General features: G+C 47.7%; 1 protein-coding gene across 1 annotated transcript in view; it reads left to right on the top strand.

Annotated features, from left to right (window-relative positions):
• The window catches only part of PGAP1 (post-GPI attachment to proteins inositol deacylase 1), a 278,399-nt gene that overhangs the window by 171,326 nt on the left and 89,433 nt on the right, over positions 1 to 17,640 (top strand). The window contains exon 21 of the mRNA XM_082261304.1: positions 3,263 to 3,313. Within this exon, the coding sequence (XP_082117430.1) occupies positions 3,263 to 3,313 (51 nt within the window). The remainder of the gene's footprint in view (positions 1 to 3,262; positions 3,314 to 17,640) is intronic.

Here is a 17,640-nt window from a genome sequence, read left to right as displayed (position 1 = left end):
GGATGCTGGAAGAATCTAAACTACCGATCAATGTCTTGGAGCTCGGACAATCAGGCTGTGCCTTGATCACTGGAGGGATCGGCTAAGGGGGCTCCCAATACAGATCCAATGGGACAATGCAACGGGTGTGGCTTATTTCTATCACCAGGGAGGAACAGAAAGTGTGTTGGCAGCTCTAGAAGTAGCCAGCATTCTCCGGTGGGCAGAATGCTTCGTTCCGGCCCTCTCCGCCGTACACATTCTAGGTGTGGAAAATTGGTAGGCAGACCGCCTCAGCAGGCATTGGACCAAGGGGAGTGGTCCCTTCATCCAGGCGTGTTTCATCTTATATGTCCAAGGTGGGGCACCCTTGAGGTGGATCTGTTGGCACCTCAGCTTCAAAAGAAAGGTACCAAGGTTTGTGGCACGGTCATGGGATTCTCTGGCGGACGCCTCAGGCGTTCTGGTTGTCCCATGGGGCCAGTATTGTCTGATGAATGACTTCCCTCCTCTGAAGCTTCTTCCACAGCTTCTGCTGATTGAGGCCGGAGGGATTCCGGTAATTTTGGTGGCCTTGGACCGGTCTCTCCAGTCTTGGTACGTCGACCTGGTGCAATTGGTTGCCAACTTCCCTTGAAGACTGCCTCTTAGGCAGATCTTCCATCCTGCTTTACAATCGCTGGCGTTGACGGCCTGACTGTTGAAAGCCAGGTGCTGATGGATGGAGGTTTGCCTGGGTCGGTGATTCCGACACTGCTAAAGGCTAGAAAGTCTACCTCAGTGATGGCAAACCTTGGCACCCCAGATGTTTTGGAACTACATTTCCCATGATACTTATGCACTCTGCAGTGTAGTTGAGCATCATGGAAAATGTAGTTCTAAAACATCTGGGGTGCCAAGGTTTGCCATCACTGTCCTAGAATAATTTACCATCATATGTGGAAAGCGTACATTTCGTGGTGTGAGTCGATCGGTGTTCATACTCATTCTTTTTGGGTTGCTCGGATTTTGACCTTCCTTCAAAAAGGTGTTGACCAGAGGTTGGCCTGGAGTACTATCAAGGGCCATGTGTCTGCCTTGGCAGACTTCTCTCAGCGACTCTTGGCCACGCATTCTTTGGTGCGTACTTTCATTCAAGGGGTTTGACACCTGACTCGGGCAGTGCGATCTCCTCTACCACCGTGGGATTTGAACTTGGTGCTCTCAGTTCTCCAAAAGCCTCCCTTTAAAAATATTTGGCAGATTCCCCTGCTTACGCTGTCTCAGAAGGTAGCTTTTCTGGTGGCCATCACTTCTGCTCGCAGGGTGTCAGACCTGGCTGCGATATCTTGTCGTACCCCTTACTTGGTGGTCCATGAAGATAAGGTGGTTCTTCGTCCATGCATGTCGTTCCTACCTAAGGTGGTCTCGGACTTCCATTTGAATGAAGATATTGTGTTGCCTTTGTGTCCCAGGCCCGCTCATCCCAATAAATTTGCGTTGCCTGCCCTGGATGTGGTTCAGGCGATTCAGTGTATCTCGCAGCCGCAGAGTCTTCTCGGAGGTCAGACTCAATGTTTGTGATTGCAGACTGGCCAAGAAAAGGGCCATCCGTTTCTTCTGTGACCGTTTCCAGATGGATCAGAGAGATGGGGACTCAGGCCTATTCTATCAAGGGTCAGGTTCCTCTTTTCCCTGTAATGGTGCACTCTACTTGGATGCTTAGCGCTTCTTGGGCCTTCCGTCATCAGGCATCAGTGGCGCAGGTTTGCAAGGCGGTCTCTTGGTCATCGGTGCACACTTTTACTAACTTCAAAGTGGATATTTTGGCACCTGCGGATGCTTTCTTTGGCCGCAAGGTTTTTCAGGCTGGTGTTTAGAGGGTCTGTTTCCACTTTAGGGGTGTATTGTTCAGGTTGGGCTCCATTTTTTTTTTTGAGCTCCTGTTACCTGGTTGGCTTCTTGTGATTAGCCTTGGGATTTTTTTTGTTGTCCCACCCCTCATGTTTGGCACTGCTTGAGGATGTCCCTATGGTTCTGAATATGGTGCCATGTGTCCTTCAACGAACGAAAGAAAAAATAGGATCTTTTTGTACTTATCGTAAAACCCATTTTACTAAGTTCGTTGACAGACACAGAACCCACCCCTCTATGATGTTTTGATACTTCTGACACTGCTTGTTACTAAACTGAAGTCCTATAGCAGGGAGGGGGATGTATAACAGGTAGACCTGCCCATAGGCGTAGCCAAGTCTTTTTTCCTGCCTAGTGTCCTACTCCTGTAGGGGGCAATATAACCCTATGGTTCTGAATATGGAGTGTCCGCCAGTGATCTCAGAGAAATTGATTTTACAAAAATTATATTTTTTCTAGCAGGAACATCTACACTGAGCAGTGATTAGTGAAGATAGTTTTGTACACTTGTAATGTTTTTTTTTTTTTTTTTTACAATACATTACCCTGGATAACACACCACCTAAAGCTGAGTGCATCTAAACGCTCAATTACTAATTAACAATTTCAACCCTTAGACCTACACCATATATGGACCAGAGCAATTTTCACATACTCAATGTGCTATGGGCTTTTTACAGAAGTGTAGGTTCACCTTTTCACAAAAAATGAAATGGTGAACTAACATCCTACACCCTACCTACTGCAGCTGTCATTGCCTAGGCAGCCGTTTATTTGTAAGACGCACTTTGCCTTCTCGTCTTGGTGCTACCAGATGGATCAGAATAATACCTATTGGTTGCGTGCTGGCACATAACCACTTTTAAGAATCTAAATATATCTGATCTGTCCTAGAAGTCTACAATGCATTAAGTATTCTCCTTGTAAGTTTCATGTTTTCTGGTTTTAGAACGTTATATTACAGTGGATTTCATTTCATTTTTTTCACTAATTTACAGAAATAAATGTCAAATGTTTAGTGTCTAAGTGAAAATAGATTTTTGTCTTTTTTTGTCATGGAGTTGGGCCTCAAGTGTGAATGGTCCCTAAGAAATAAAGACCATGACACAGCTGTGAATCTGTCCACAAAAAGTCCACAAAAAGTGAGTGATTGTGCAAAGAGACTAGTAAGAGAAATCACCAAAAATCCTATTACAAATCTCAGTGAGTTACAATCTCAGTGGCTTAGTTTATAGCGACTATGTTTGTAGAGGTTGGACTTTGCCCACGTTCTTCACCAGTCACAGTTTTTGAGAGTAGCAAGAAAAAAAAAAGGGCACTGTTAGCTGTTCGGTTTGGGTGTTATAATTTTTTTTCCAGTATCCATTAATAAAACCCTAACTTTTATTAGGTTGTGAAGATGCAGTCTGAACTTTGGAGACACCCTCTATCAAACAATGGAGTGAGTACATTTTTTTTTCCAAACATTAAAGCTGTGCTTTGAAGAGTAACTTATGTGTGTAGTAAATGAATACTTGATACAATCAAACTGTAATGTGTATAGTTGACAATGTAGACTAATACTTACTATGGTGGCTATTCCAATTGTAAAATACAATAGTTAAGTTTTCCAGTTTGGGGCATTTATAAGTTAATGAGAATATGAGTATATACAGTATCTCACAAAAGTGAGTACACCCTCACATTTTTGTAAATATTTTATTATACCTTTTCATGTGACAACACTGAAGAAATGACACCTTGCTACAATGTAAAGTAGTGAATGTACAGCTTGTATAATAGTGTAAATTTGCTGTCCCCTCAAAATAACTCAACACGGTCATTAATGTCTAAACTGCTGGCAACACAAGTGAGTACACCCCTAAGTGAAAATGTCCAAATTGGGCGCAATTAGCCATTTTCTCTCCCTGGTGTCATGTGACTCGTTAGTGTTACAAGGTCTCAGGTGTATTAAAATGTGATGTTATCGCTCTCACTCTCTCATACTGGTCACTGGAAGTTCAACATGGCACCTCATGGCAAATAACTCTCTGAGAAATAATTGTTGCTCTACATAATGATGGCCCAGGCTATAATAAGATTGCCAAGACCCTGAAACTAAGCTGTGGCACGGTGGCCAAGACCATGCAGCGGTTTAACAGGACAGGTTCCACTCAGAAAAGGCCTTGTCATGGTCGACCAAAGAAGTTGAGTGCACGTGCTCAGCGTCGTATCAAGATGTTGTCTTTGGGAAATCAACGTATGAGTGCTGCCAGCATTGCTGCAGAGGTTGGAGGGTTAGGGGGTCAGCCTGTCAGTGCTCAGACCATATGCCGCACACTGCATCAAATTGGTCTGCATGGCTGTCGTTCCAGAAGGAAGCCTCTTCTAAAGATGATGCACGAGAAAGCCCGCAAACAGTTTGCTTAGTGGAACCATATCCTATGGCCTGACGAGACCAAGATAAACTTATTTGGTTCAGATGGTGTCAAGCATGTGTGATGGCAACCAGGTGAGGAATACAAAGACAACTGTATATTGCCTACAGTCAAGCATGTTGGTAGGAGTGTCATGGTCTGGGGCTGCATGAGTGCTGCCGGCACTGGGGAGCTACAGTTCATTGAGGGAACCATGAATGCCAACATGTACTCTGACATACTGAAGCAGAGCATGATCCCCTCCCTTCAGAGACTGGGCCGCAGGGCAATATTCCAACCTAATGACCCCAAATACACCTCCAAGATGACCACTGCCTTGCTAAAGAAGCTGAGGGTAAAGGTGATGTACTGGCCAAGCATGTCTCCAAACCTAAACCCTATTGAGCATCTGTGGGGCATCCTCAAACGCAAGGTGTAGGAACGCAAGGTCTCTAACATCCATCAGCTCCGTGATGTTGTCATGAAGGAGTGGAAAAGGGCTCCAATGGCAACCTTTGAAGCTCTGGTGAGCTGCATGCCCAAGAGGGTTAAGGCAGTGCTGGAAAATAATGGTGGGCACACAAAATAGTGACACTTTGGGCCCAATTTGGACCTTTTAACTTAGGGTGTACTCCCTTTTGTTGCCAGCGGTTTAGACATTAATGGTTGTGTGCTGAGTTATTTTGAGGGGACAGCAAATTTACAATGTTATACAAGCTGTACACTCACTACTTTACATTGTAGCAAAGTGTAATTTCTTCAGTGTGGTCACATGAAAAGATATAATAAAATATTTTCACAAATGTGAGGGGTGTACTGAAATTAGTGAGATTATGTGTGTGTGTATATGTGTATATATATACATATACATATACATTCAACCCCTATACATACATACATTCAACCCCAATTCCAAAAAAGTTGGAGAGCTGTGTAAAATCTACATGAAAACTGAGTGCAATGATTTGCAAATCTTATAAACCCAAATTTTATTTGCAATAGAAAAAAAAAGCATATCAAATGTTTAAACTGAAAAAATGTACAATTTTAAGAAGTAAAATAAGGTCATTTTAAAATTAAATTTCTCTTACGTCCTCTGACAGACGCAGCCACTTCATAGTTTCTTCACAAATGGGTAATGCGCCACCTACAGGAGTAGACTAGGCAGTGAAACTTTTCACTAGACACACCCTTAGGGGCTGTCCCCTCAGACATTACCCCAGACACATCCAGCTTACTAATCAGTTTCTTGCTGCCTAGTTTAGGACTAGGACCTAGGTTTCCCTGCTGGGACCCCGATCTCAGTTTTTTGATTTTCCTTGAGAAATGTTTGTTTATTTTTCTTTACTCACTATCGCTTGCTAGTGTCAGGGGGATCCTCCTGGTGAACTACAAACAACAGCCGGGCTGAGGTTTCGCACTGGATAATCTAGATCCTTATGGTCTCCCAGCCTGGCCAACGAGCATGCTCAGGTTGTGGTCCACCCAGGCCTAGCCACGACGGTGCCCCGACGGATGGGGACGAGCCTGCGAACGGAGGTTTTCGCCCTGGAATGCCCTGGTTGCAGTGTACTCTTCTTGGCTGACTGCACCCTGTGTCCCTGGGACAATCATCGGGGCGGGGATCTGGGCCCACTCCTGGGGATGTCAGAGCTGTGGTCTCTGTAAGATCTCCCTGGCCTGTCAGGACAGGTCCTGCCTTCCCTGCTCCTAATGGGGGTGCTATAGCAGCGTTTAACGCCTGGGGGGGGGGTGTATGACTACTACCTTGTCCTGAAGTGGGTCCCTGTGGTGATCCTTATCGCCGGCGCCGTGTTTGTCCGCCATCTTGGATATGAGCAGCCAGGCTGCATCAATGAAAGGGCAGGAGCCATTTTCTGCCTTGCTGTGTGTTTTGGCGCCGTTTTCGGGTGCCATATTGGATGTGGGCAGGCCACACTATATGGGCGGCAGCCATTTTCCCTGTGCTTCTCCTATTCTTTATTATGGCATCATTTTCTTGTGGCTCAGGGGGAGTTTGGCTTCTAGTGATCTGAGGTCACTTCCTCCTAGGAGTTTCATTTTCTGCAGACAGTGTGGAGAGCTGCTCATCCTGTTTCTGGACACAGTAAGGGTTTTTTTTTGTCTTTTTGGGCATTTTTCAGACACATTTAGCTTCTGTCTGTGGGTCTGCTAGCTAAAGGGGAACTCCAGCAGTAGCGCGATTTGGAGGTGCTGACCGCTAGCACGGATTTAAATGGCCAGTGTACCTTTTTTGTCAATTTACAAAAATGGAGTCCAAGAGTGAATATTTCCCCACTTATCTTGTGTGTGCATCCGGGTCATCCGGATCTCTTTCCCTAGCATCCCTGTCTGCAGCCATTTAAGCTCTGGCGTCCAAAGTTGATCTTGTCATGTCACAAGTTCTTATTAAAAAACGGCGATGCCCTCTCAATCTTCTGATTCTGAGCCTAAAGTGGTTGCCACGAACACTGCCCTCCCTGAGGGTTCCCTGTCCTCACACTCGGACGGCGAGGAGGAGGAGTCCACCTCAGCTGCAGCGCAGGACTGCGCTTTGGTGGAAGCACTGATTCGCTCCGTCAGGGAGACTTTGCATATTGATGATGAGCCCACACAGTCAGGAAAGTGGGTTGTCTTCGGCTCTCACAAAGCCCAGAAGTCGGGTCAGGTTTTCCCTTGCCCCGAGGAGTTTCACAAGACCGTGAACGAGCAATATCGGCACATTAAACACATGCTGGTAGTGCCTAAGCGTTTTCAGCGCCGCTACCCTTTTGCAGACTCCATTTCCAATCGCTGGATGGTGTCGCCTAAGGTGGACCACACTGTGTCACGGTTGAATAAATCCACAGTGGTTCCCATGGAGGACTCCCCGGTGTTTGAGGACCCGGCGGACAGGCGCCTGGAATCTCTTTCCCTCCACCAGCACTTGGTGGCGGGCTCCCTCCTCAAGCCTGTCTTTTCTTCCACGCTGGTCTTTCAGACAGTCACAGAATGGATTAAGGTGCTTAAGAGCAACCTGCTGGCGGAGTCGTTTCTCCGACTCTCATCGAGCTCACGGATCAAATGGCCCAGGCCATGGTGTATCTGTGTGACTTGGCTCTGGACGAGGCTCCCCTGGTCGCAAAATTGTCTGTCTGTGGTGGGGATTGCAATTCGCCGCATGGTCTGGCTGAAGAGCTGGTCGGCGGACCAAGCCTTTAAGAAGACCGTGTCTGATCTCCCTTTTTAGAGGAACGCCTGTTTGGTGACTCCTTGGATGAAATGATCAAGGGTCTCACAGTTCTGCCCCAGTCCACAAAGGGTGTGGCACCCCACGGTAAGCAGGGTCCCTCCTTCAAGGCTCACCGGGGGCTTTTTCGTGCCTCAGGGGCGCAGGAAAAAGGTAAACCGTTCAAAGCCTCCGGCAGAAACAAGAAGGCTTGGTCAGGTAAGCCCGAGGCCAGTCAGTCTGGTGCTGCGGCCTAGTCTTCCTCTGCATGAAGGGACACCCTCACCCGGCTCAGGGGTAGGGGGACGTCTGCGTTACTTTCAGGAACCCTGGATGTCTCTGATTTAAGACAAATGGGTTCACAAACTGATTCATACAGGGTACAAGATCGAATTTCGATCTCGCCCAGCAGACAGGTTCTTTCCGTCAAACCTCCGTCTGTCCCCGGATCATTTAAAGGATCTCAGGGGGGCTGTGCAAGATCTTCTTGCACAGGGCGTTATTGTCCCGGTTCCTGAGCGGGACAGGTTTCGAGGCTTCTACTCTAACCTGTTCACGGTGCCCGGGAAGGAGGGCAAAGTGCGTCCTATCCTGGACCTCAGATCTCTGAACCACTTTGTACAGGTGCAGAAGTTTCAGATAGAATCCATGCGGTCGGTGGTGGCGTCATCGATTTAAAGGATGCGTACCTGCACATCCCTATCTACGAAGGTGACCAGCGGTTTCTCCGCTTTGCAGTAGCGGAGGAACATTTTCAGTTTGTGGCATTACCCTTTGGTCTAGCTTCGGCTCCCAGGGTCTTCACCAAGGTTTTGGCCCCAGTGCTGGCTCTGCTGCGCAAGAAGGGGATTGCAGTCCTTGGTTATCTGGACGATCTCCTGCTATGGGTAAGCTTGTGTGCCACTCTGTCGGGCGATCTGACGGTCACGGTTCAGACGCTCCAGGAGTTCGGGTGGACCATCAACGTCCAGAAGTTGGCACTGACCCCGTCAGTACGTCTGAATTATCTGGGCATGGTCTTGGACTCCGCTCAAGCAAAGGTTTTCCTCCCAGAAGAGAAACTTCTGACCTTGCAGGGCGAGATCAGAACCTTCAGGGACAGCGATCTCTCCTCCCTGCGGACCTGCATGAGGTCCCTGGGGCTGATGGTGTCGGCCTTCGAGGTGATCCTGTTTTCCCAGTTTCACACAAGGACTCTACAAGCAGAGATTCTTGCCAAATGGAACAAGGACCCTGAGTCCTTGGAAAGAATGATTTGTTTAAGCCGTCTCTCAAGGTCGGAGCTTTTGTGGTGGCTTCTGTCGCCCGCTCTGAGCCAGAGCAATCTTTTCTGCTGCTGTTGTGGACAGTGATCACCACGGATGCCAGCCTGATGGGCTGGGGTGGAGTACTGGGCACTCTTTGTGCCCAAGGTGTGTGATCAAGGGAGGAATCTTCCTTGTCGATAAATGTCCTGGAACTCAGGGCGATCAAACTCTGCTTGCTCCATTGGGCGCCTTGGCTTCACGGTCACCCGGTTCCGATTCAAACCGACAATGCCACGGCTGTGACTTACATCAATCACCATGGGGGCACCAGGAGTGCCCGGGTGGCCAGGGAAGTGGCCAAGATCCTGACTTGGGCCGAGGCGCACGTTTCAGCTCTCTCCACTGTTCACATTCCTGGAGTGGATAACTGGCAGGCGGACTATCTGAGTCAAAATAAAGTTAATAGACTCCGCGCTAAGGATAAATAAATAGGCTGCAGCCTCCCTGAACTATAGTCAAAGACTATATAAGATGAAGGTAAAAATAGGGTAATGGCGCTGCCTGTAGTGGTGAATTAAATAGATATTGTTGAATGCAACAGTAAAATAATGTGATAAATAAACAATGAGCAATAGTGAGTAAGCCAAGTGAGTATAAATAAATAAAAGACTGTGTGTAAACAGTAAAAACAAGGTGATGTGATCCAATAAAGAATAAATAACTTAAAAAACTCCTTAAACGCATAAAATGACTAGAAATGTATAATCATATAAATAAGGTGACTAAGTGCACCCAAAGATTATTAAAGTGATATAGTGCCAAAAAGTAGCGGGTAATATTTAAGGTGACAATGTGCACAAATACAGGTGGATTGAACCGGATTAAAACAAGCAATAAAGTGAACCGTGCACATAAGAAATATAAATTCAAAGTAAGTTGACAGTTATAAAAAAAGTGCAATGAAGTGCACAAAAGGTGGTCGGTGCATATAAATGCAATAAGGTGACTAGGTATCAACTGGCAGGAAAGTGCGTATGGCCAGTACCAAAACAGTGACCAAGTGACAGGATTAGTCCATAAAAGCAAAAAATAGGTGACTTAATCTTCTCAAACGGATGCTGGAGGTGACCCCGTGGTGGGTAACGAGTGAGGTGCTGGGTGACCCCTAAGGTAAGTAGCTCACTCACCAGATGTACCCACCCCACACAGGGGTATAGTGCGGGTAATATGTAGTGTACTATGATAGTGTTGATCACTCTGTGGGATCCCAATTCCTTCTGAAGGTAGAAGAATACCAGGGGTCCTCCGTGGGTAAACAGGGGTCCTAGTGGGATGCTCAGGATCCTGCTGCTTATGGCTGTGACGAGCGAGGAGTTAATCCCATTTCATTCCTTGCACACAGGTAGAGAGAGAGAAGGGAAATCCTTTGTCTAATTCCAAGCGTAATCTGTGATGGAGTGCTTCAATTTGAAATCGGATAATGCAGCAGCAGCAGAGGAGAATGTCACATCCCCGGGGACACCGGCACTGCAACCTCTCATTGTCCTATCACCGATCCCCGGGTGACACGATGACCGTCCCTCAGGTGTGCGCTCTGTCCTCTCCGCTCTCTCAGTCTCTCCGCAGTTCTCTAGCAAGACTAGCAGTGATTCTCCTGAAAGGAAACGTTTTTTTTTTCCAGTAACTTGAAGGTTTCCTTTCGATGATGACGCGGTGAAGCCTTGGAACAAGGTATCCTTAATTGGATGCCCGACTTTCAAAAATCTCCAAAAAGATGGATTTAGCTTTTGACGATATGGGTACACTTAAAGACCCAATGGAATAAAAGGGGAGATATCTTGTTGCGCAGGGCTTGGGAAGCATCTATTAGTTTGAAACCAGCCTTTCACAGATGGACTAATTTGTCTGCCGAGACACCAAGGGATCAGATTAATAAATCTTCCCACTTCTTTTTCAGGCAGTAGGTTTTCTGGGTGATTCCTCCGCTGAGTCGGTCAGGATGGTAGCCATGACATCGACATTGGTTAATGCGGCCAGAAGTCTCTGGCTTAAAACATGGTTAGGGGACTCTGCTTCCAAATTACGCCTGTGTAATCTTCCTCTTACAGGCGACCATCTCTTTGGCCCTGGGTTAGAGGAAGCTCTGGAACATACTGCTGACAGGACGTCGTTCCCAGACAAGAAAAATACCCCTTATACTCTGAAGTTTTTTTTGAGGGCAAGAAGGCAGACAACAGGGTCCGCTTGAGAAGGAGTCCAGGCCCAAGAAACATTGCACTGGCCACAAAGGCAGAGGTGGGGGGGTCCTGTTTAACCCTCCAACACCCCACCAAGCTACAATGACCCCCCCCCGCAGAGTGGGCGGAGATTAAGGGCCTTCCTCCCACAGTGGAAGGAGATCATTTCAAGCCCTTTTATTTTAGACCTGGTGGCCAGGGGATACAGACTGGAGTTCGATTCCCGGCCGCCGGAGAGATTGCTAATTACCAGTGAAAGCAGCTGCCATGAGTCTCCAAATAGGAGACTTGGTAGATCAGAATGTTCTGATCCCAATTTCAGGGGCAGAGCAGGGCATGGGGTTTTACTCCCACATTTTTGTGATAAAGAAACCCTCAGGGAATTATCGCTTAATATTAAATCTGTGTGGTCTAAAACGCTCGATCAGATAGAAGCGTTTTCGCATGGAATCAGTGTATTTCATAAGAAATCTGCTTTACCCGGGATGCTTCATGGCAACACTGGATTTAAAGGATGCTTACTTTCACATCCCTATTCACCCAGCATACCAAAAGTTTATGCAACTAGCAGTGAAGCTAGGATCAGAGATCCAACATTTTCAGTCCCAAGCACTGCCCTTCGGGTTATCATCAGCCCCACACATCTTTACAACGTCCTAGGGGAAGCATTGGTCCCGTTCAGACAAAAAAAAATTCTGATCATCCCCTACCTTGATGACCTCCTAGAAGTGGCAGATTTGTGTCAAAAACTAGAGAGGGATCTCCAGACAGTTCAGGAGTTCCTCAAGTCTCTAGGCTGGATGGTCAACAAAGAAAAGTCGTCTCTGACTCCTTCCCAAAGAGTGACATATCTCAGGTACGAGATTTCATTACTACATCAAAAGATTTTTCTTCCAAGGGGCAAAGGTTTCAAAAACCACTCAGATGATGGCATCCTTGCAAACCAACCAGTGGGTCTCAATGAGAGATGTTTCAAGAGCCGTAGGCTTTATGACCTCCTGCTTTCCGGCTGTACTTTGGCCAGGTTCTACAAAGTCATCTTTAATTATTCCTACTAGGAATCTGGGATGGGTTCCCAAGTTCCTTTGAATTAAAAGTAAAAATTCTCTCCAAAGTAAAGAGATTCCTGTAGTGGTGGAGGTCACCATTTCACCTCGAAAAAGGGCTGGAATGGGTCATTCCAATATCACAGAGAATCGCCACAGATGCAAGCTCCTTTGGATGGGGAGCCCATCTTCAAAACAAAATAGCGCAGGGAGAATGGTCCCTGCTGGAAGCAGGAGCATCATCAAATCTGAGGGAGCTCCTAGAAGTGCAAAGAGTCTTGGAAGTTTTTTAGGCAGAGGTCAAAGGGCGCCATCTACAGATTTGATCCGACAACATTGCTACTGTAGTGTACCTCAACAAATGGGGGTACAAGAAGTCGGACCTTGCAGTTCACAGCCCAAAAGATTTTATCTTGAGCCGAGGCAAATCTAGCCTCCATTTCAGTACTTCATCTGAAAGGATCTCTGAATGGTTTGGCAGATCACCTCATCCGCTACCAGGTGTGTCAGGACAATTGGTCCCTCAACCCGGAAATATTTGCGGAAATTGCTCCCAGGTGGGGTCTCCCAGATGTAGACTTTTTTGCAATCCAAACAAACAGCAAGACAGAGAGATATTTTTCCCTGAACCGAAGGGATCAGTCTCTGGGGATCGACGCTTTTGCGAATCCGTGGTCATTCAGCCTCTGCTATGCTTTGCCTCCAATCAGACTTATCCCGGAAGTCCTCCGGAAATATCTCTTGAAAGATACCAACTTGATTCTGATAGCCCCCTCTTGGCACAAAAGGTCATGGTTTTCATGCCTACAGGCGCTAGCCTCAAAACTGGCAATGGCTCTCCCTTTGAGACAGGACCTGTTGTCTCAGGGTCAGGTATCTCATCCTCAGGTTGCATCATTAAACTTGACAGCTTGGTATCTGAAGAGCAGATACTAAGTTCCCAGGGGTTCTCAGACAAAGTTGTACAGACCCTAGTTAGTTCCAGGAAGCCTACCGCTAGAGTGATATACGGCAAGGTTTGGAAGAAATGTAACTCTTGGTTGTCTGAAAATCAGATATTATCCCCCATGTTCCGTCTATTTTAGAATTTTTTTCAGGAGGGTGCCGACAAGGGTCTATCCCTTAGTACCTTAAAGGTGCAGGCTGCAGCCATTAGTATTTTTCTCCAATACTCTCTTCTGGAAAAACCTGTTATAGCGAGGTTTTTTAGGTCTATCGCCCGGTCAAAGCCAATATTTGTCAGATCATGTCCTTGGTACCTATATCTAGTCCTTCAGGCCTTGGTGACTGTTCTTTTTGAGCCCCTGAAGGATTTACTACTAAAATTACTCACACTGAAAACTGTGTTCCTGATTGCGGTTACGTCAGCTCGCAGGGTGAAAGAACTGCAGGCCCTCTCAATTAGGGAGCCTTTCCTTATGATTATTTTCGAAAGAGTAGTGTTAAAAAATGATCCAGGGTTTTACCAAATCTAGCCTCTACTTTTCATAAGTCACAGGATATTGTAATTCTCCAAAAAATGACAAAGAAAGGGATTTACATTTTTTGGATGTCAAAAGGGTCCTTCTGGCCTACCTGTTGGTTACCTTTAGAAAATCTGAAACCTTATTTGTTATTTGTTAATTTTTCTGGGACACACAAGGGTAATGGAGCCTCTAAGGCCACCATAGCCAGGTGGATAAAGCAGGCAATGACTGAGGCCTACAGAGTTAGTAATATTGCTCCGCCTTTTGTCGGTGCGCATTCAAGAGCCTTGTCCGTGTCCTGGGCTGAAAGGGCTGGTGCCTCACAGAAACAAATTTGTAAGACAGCTACCTGGTCAAATTTTTCGACCTATATCTTATCAGGAGCAGGCGTTTGGTCGAAAGGTGCTCCAGGGAGTAGTCTCTTCCTAGACTGGTAAGTTCTGGCTCATCGTCTTATGGGCTGTCCTGGAAGACGACTTGAGTAAAGCGGAGTTAGACTTACCGGTAACTCCTTTTCTGAGAGTCTTCCAGGACAGCTGGATTCCCACCCGGTGATGTCTTGTATTATGCATATGTTTTACAGGATTGTCCTATGGTTCTCAAGAAATACTGAAGGGTGAGGACTGGAGGACTGCCTTTTATCTGGTGGCGTTAACATGTTTCCTTTCCTGGTAGGAGGAGCAGCCCTAGGTCTCATGGGCTGTCTGGGAAGACTCTCAGAAAAGGAGTTACCAATAAGTCTACAGTAACTCCTCGCTTTTTTAGGGGGGAGGGAGCAACAAGCTGTAAAACATTTTTCTGTTTCGTTCAGTGACAGACACAGCTCCATGTCTTCTGATACTTGTGGTATACTTGTGGTGCTCCGAGCGGGTTTAAAAAAAAAAATAAAAAAAAAATATTTCTTTTGTGCACAGTGCGGCCCTGATTTAACCATGGAGCCCCTGGAATGTGTATCACCACCTGACCCACTCCTTGATGCTGCGGGACCCTCTGGGCCTCAGTTTGCCCTGGCGGCCATGACAGTGGCGCTGTGGTCACTTGTGTCAAAGGTTGATATGGCTCTGCAAAGGCGGCCTAGCAAGAAGCACCCCCCACCTTCACCTGTATCCTCTGCCTCCTCGGAGCCTCAGGTGGATTTTCGCGGACGTGAGTCAGCCCACTGGGTCTGCGTCCATGCAACCTGAGTGCTCTAACAGTGAGGATGAATCCTCCTCCTCTGCAGCCGCTCATGAAAAAGCGCTGTTGGAGTCTTTGATTGTGTCAGTGCCGACGCAGGTGCAGTTTAGCACTCGCATATCTTCCACACTAAGGTGTTTCCCTTTCCTGCCTATTTTGACAAGATTGTCACTAGTCAGTGGGGTTCTCCGAAACGCATGGTTGGAATACCTAAGCGTTTCACTAGGAGATATCCTTTTGAGGAGTCTCTCCTGAAGAAACTGACAGTTCCACCATCGGTGGACTCTCAGGTTTTCAGGCTGAATAATGCCACACTTTTACCGGTGGAGGATTCTCCATCCTTTAGGGATCCCGCGGACAAAAGAGCTGAGGCTCTGGTCCGTTACTTTTTCACTGTGGCTGGTTCAATGTTGAGGCCGGTGTTTGCTATCACCTTGATATCTCAGACCTTAACTGAATGGGCAAAATTTTTATGCCAGGATCTGATAGGGGGTCAACACCCTCCTGAGCTGGTGGATCAGTTGATCCAGGGGCTACAGTACATCTGTGATGTGTCTTTCGATGTGGCCCCCTTAGCTGGCAGGGTATCCGTGATGGCGGTGATTCTTCGCCGCATGATTTGGTTGAAGTACAGGTCGGCTGACCATGTTTCTTAAAAGGTGCTGACTGACCTACCTTTTGTAGGTGACCGTTTGTTCGGTGCCTCTGCGGAAGAGATCATCAAGGGCCTTACGGGAGGTAAGAGTACTTTACTTCCTCAAGAGGCTAAGGGCAAGGAACCTCGTCATAAACGTGGTCCTTTTTCTCTTACGTCCTCTGACAGTCGCCGCCCACTCATTCAGTCTTCACCAATGGGTATTTACCTCTTATCCATAGGAGCAAGCTAGGTATAAAACTTGTTAAAAACAAAGTAATTTACATAGACACACCTATGGGGGCTGTCCCACTGGTCCAATACCCCCCTGCTATCAGCCATCCCAACTCAGTTTGTCTTCTGCCTAGTTAAGGAGTAAGATAGGCTTCCCTGTGCTGGGACTACAGCCTCAGCCTTTCTTCTATTTTATGATTTTATTTTCTCAAGTGTGTTTTCTTACACTACTAGCTGTTTATTTCTCAGCGTTTAGTTAGTCGATTCTTCGGATGACGACGGTGTTGCCGAGCTGGGAGTCACACTGGTCGTCCTGGTGTTCCAAGACAGAGAGGGCCTTATGGAATCCCAGCCCGCCATCGAGCGTTTAGCAGGCTATGTGTACGCCCTGGCCTCGCAAACGACCTGTCCCTGTCCTCAGGGATGAAAGCCTGCGAGGTGGCCACCTCGCTTGGACGTCTCACCCACGGTTCCGTGCGTTGCTAGCGTCCTGCGTTTTTTGGCTGACTGCACCTCCACCACCTGGTGTGGGAGGCTTTCCGTCGATTGAGAGGCACCCACGCCATCGGGTACGGTAAGTGCATTCTGTGTGGGGCCTCTGTCTGGGGCTGGCAGTCTGATGGTCTGTGATATCCCCTCATGTCTGTGTGTTTTGGGGCTCCCTTACTCCCGGTCCCTGCGGGGGCATTATCACAGCGGGATCGCTATGTGGGGGGGTTGTGGGGGTCCCTCTCCTGAGTGCCACTATGTATGTGGTTGGAGGTGCAGGCATGTGTGACGACCGCTGCGGGTTGAAATACCGCCGGTCCGCCATTTTAGGTGTGGGCGTGCTGCTGGCTTCACTGTGGGCACTTATACAGCAATGAATGTGGTGTGTTTTGGCGCCTTACGGCGCCATCTTGTGTGTGGCAATGTGTTCGTCTGAGCACGTCGACGGCCATTTTCCCAGAGCCTCCCATTAACTTCTATGGGCAACCATTTTTCCTTGGTCTGTTTTTCCTAGTTCAGCATTTTGCGGTGACATCACTTCCCTTTTCTCTGCAGTGGAGATCGGCTGGCGTGTTGTAACACTTGTGGGGTCTGTCTTGCTGTCTTTTGTGGGGAATATCTCTGGCTGTCAGCTCATTCCTACTTGCGGGGTCTGCTTGTATAGTTCTTCATAGCGGTGTACTGCGGTGGGATCGCTGTATGCTTAAAGGGCCAGTACCGTAGCAAAAAAAAAAGAGGGGAAAAGTTTTTTTCCTGATGGAGTCCCAGGACCGCAAATTCCCCCCAGCTTTGGTGGATGATTCAGGTTCCTCTGGATCTTCTGCGATGTCTGCTCTGACTGCTGCACTTGCGACTTTAGCGTCCAAAGTGGATCTTTTGATGGCTGAACGGGATACTAAGAAGAGGCCTAGGCTATCTTTTTCTTCTGATTCCGATTCTGATATGGTTGCCGTGGACAGTGTGCCTCTTGAGGGGTCTCGTTCTTCCCAGTCTGATAGGGAGGGGGAGGATGGGGAGGGGGATGATCCCCCCCGGGACGGCCAAAGAACTTGCGGCAATGGCTGCGCTGATTGCTGCTATTAAAGATACACTGCATTTAGAGGATAAGCCCAATCCTCCAGGCAAGCGGTCCTCTTTTGGTACCCGCAGATCCCGAAAGGAGGCGCAGGTGTTCCCTTGCCCCGCTGAGTTCCATGAAACTGAGAATGAACAATGGCGCAATTTAAAGCTCAAATTTGTGGTGCCTAAATGGTTCGTTACCCTTTTGCGTCTCCTACGGATTCGTGCTGGACTGTGGCTCCTAAAGTGGATCACACTAGGTCTAGGTTGAACAGGGCCACTCTGGTACCCACCGAGGATTCCCCGATGTTCCGGGACCCTACGGATAGGAGGCTGGAATCCCTTGCCCGCCATTCCTATATGGTGGCGGGTTCCATGCTAAAACCTATTTTCGCCTCCGTCATGGCGGCTCAGGCTGTGGCAGATTGGGCTAAGGCGCTCAAGCGCACCCTCGTGGCTGATTCTGCTCCTCCTATACTTTGGAGATGGTGGACCAGATTTACCATGGGGTCATGTATCTGTGTGATGCGGCCTTGGATGAGGCCCCATTGGCGGCTCGCCTTTCGGGAGTCGCGG

This window comes from Pelophylax lessonae (genome assembly GCF_965119305.1).
Source record: "Pelophylax lessonae genome assembly, chromosome: 6".
Lineage (NCBI taxonomy): Eukaryota > Metazoa > Chordata > Amphibia > Anura > Ranidae > Pelophylax > Pelophylax lessonae.
The sequence above is the reverse complement of the archived record's forward strand: the minus strand, read 5'-3'. Positions and strand labels throughout refer to the sequence as shown.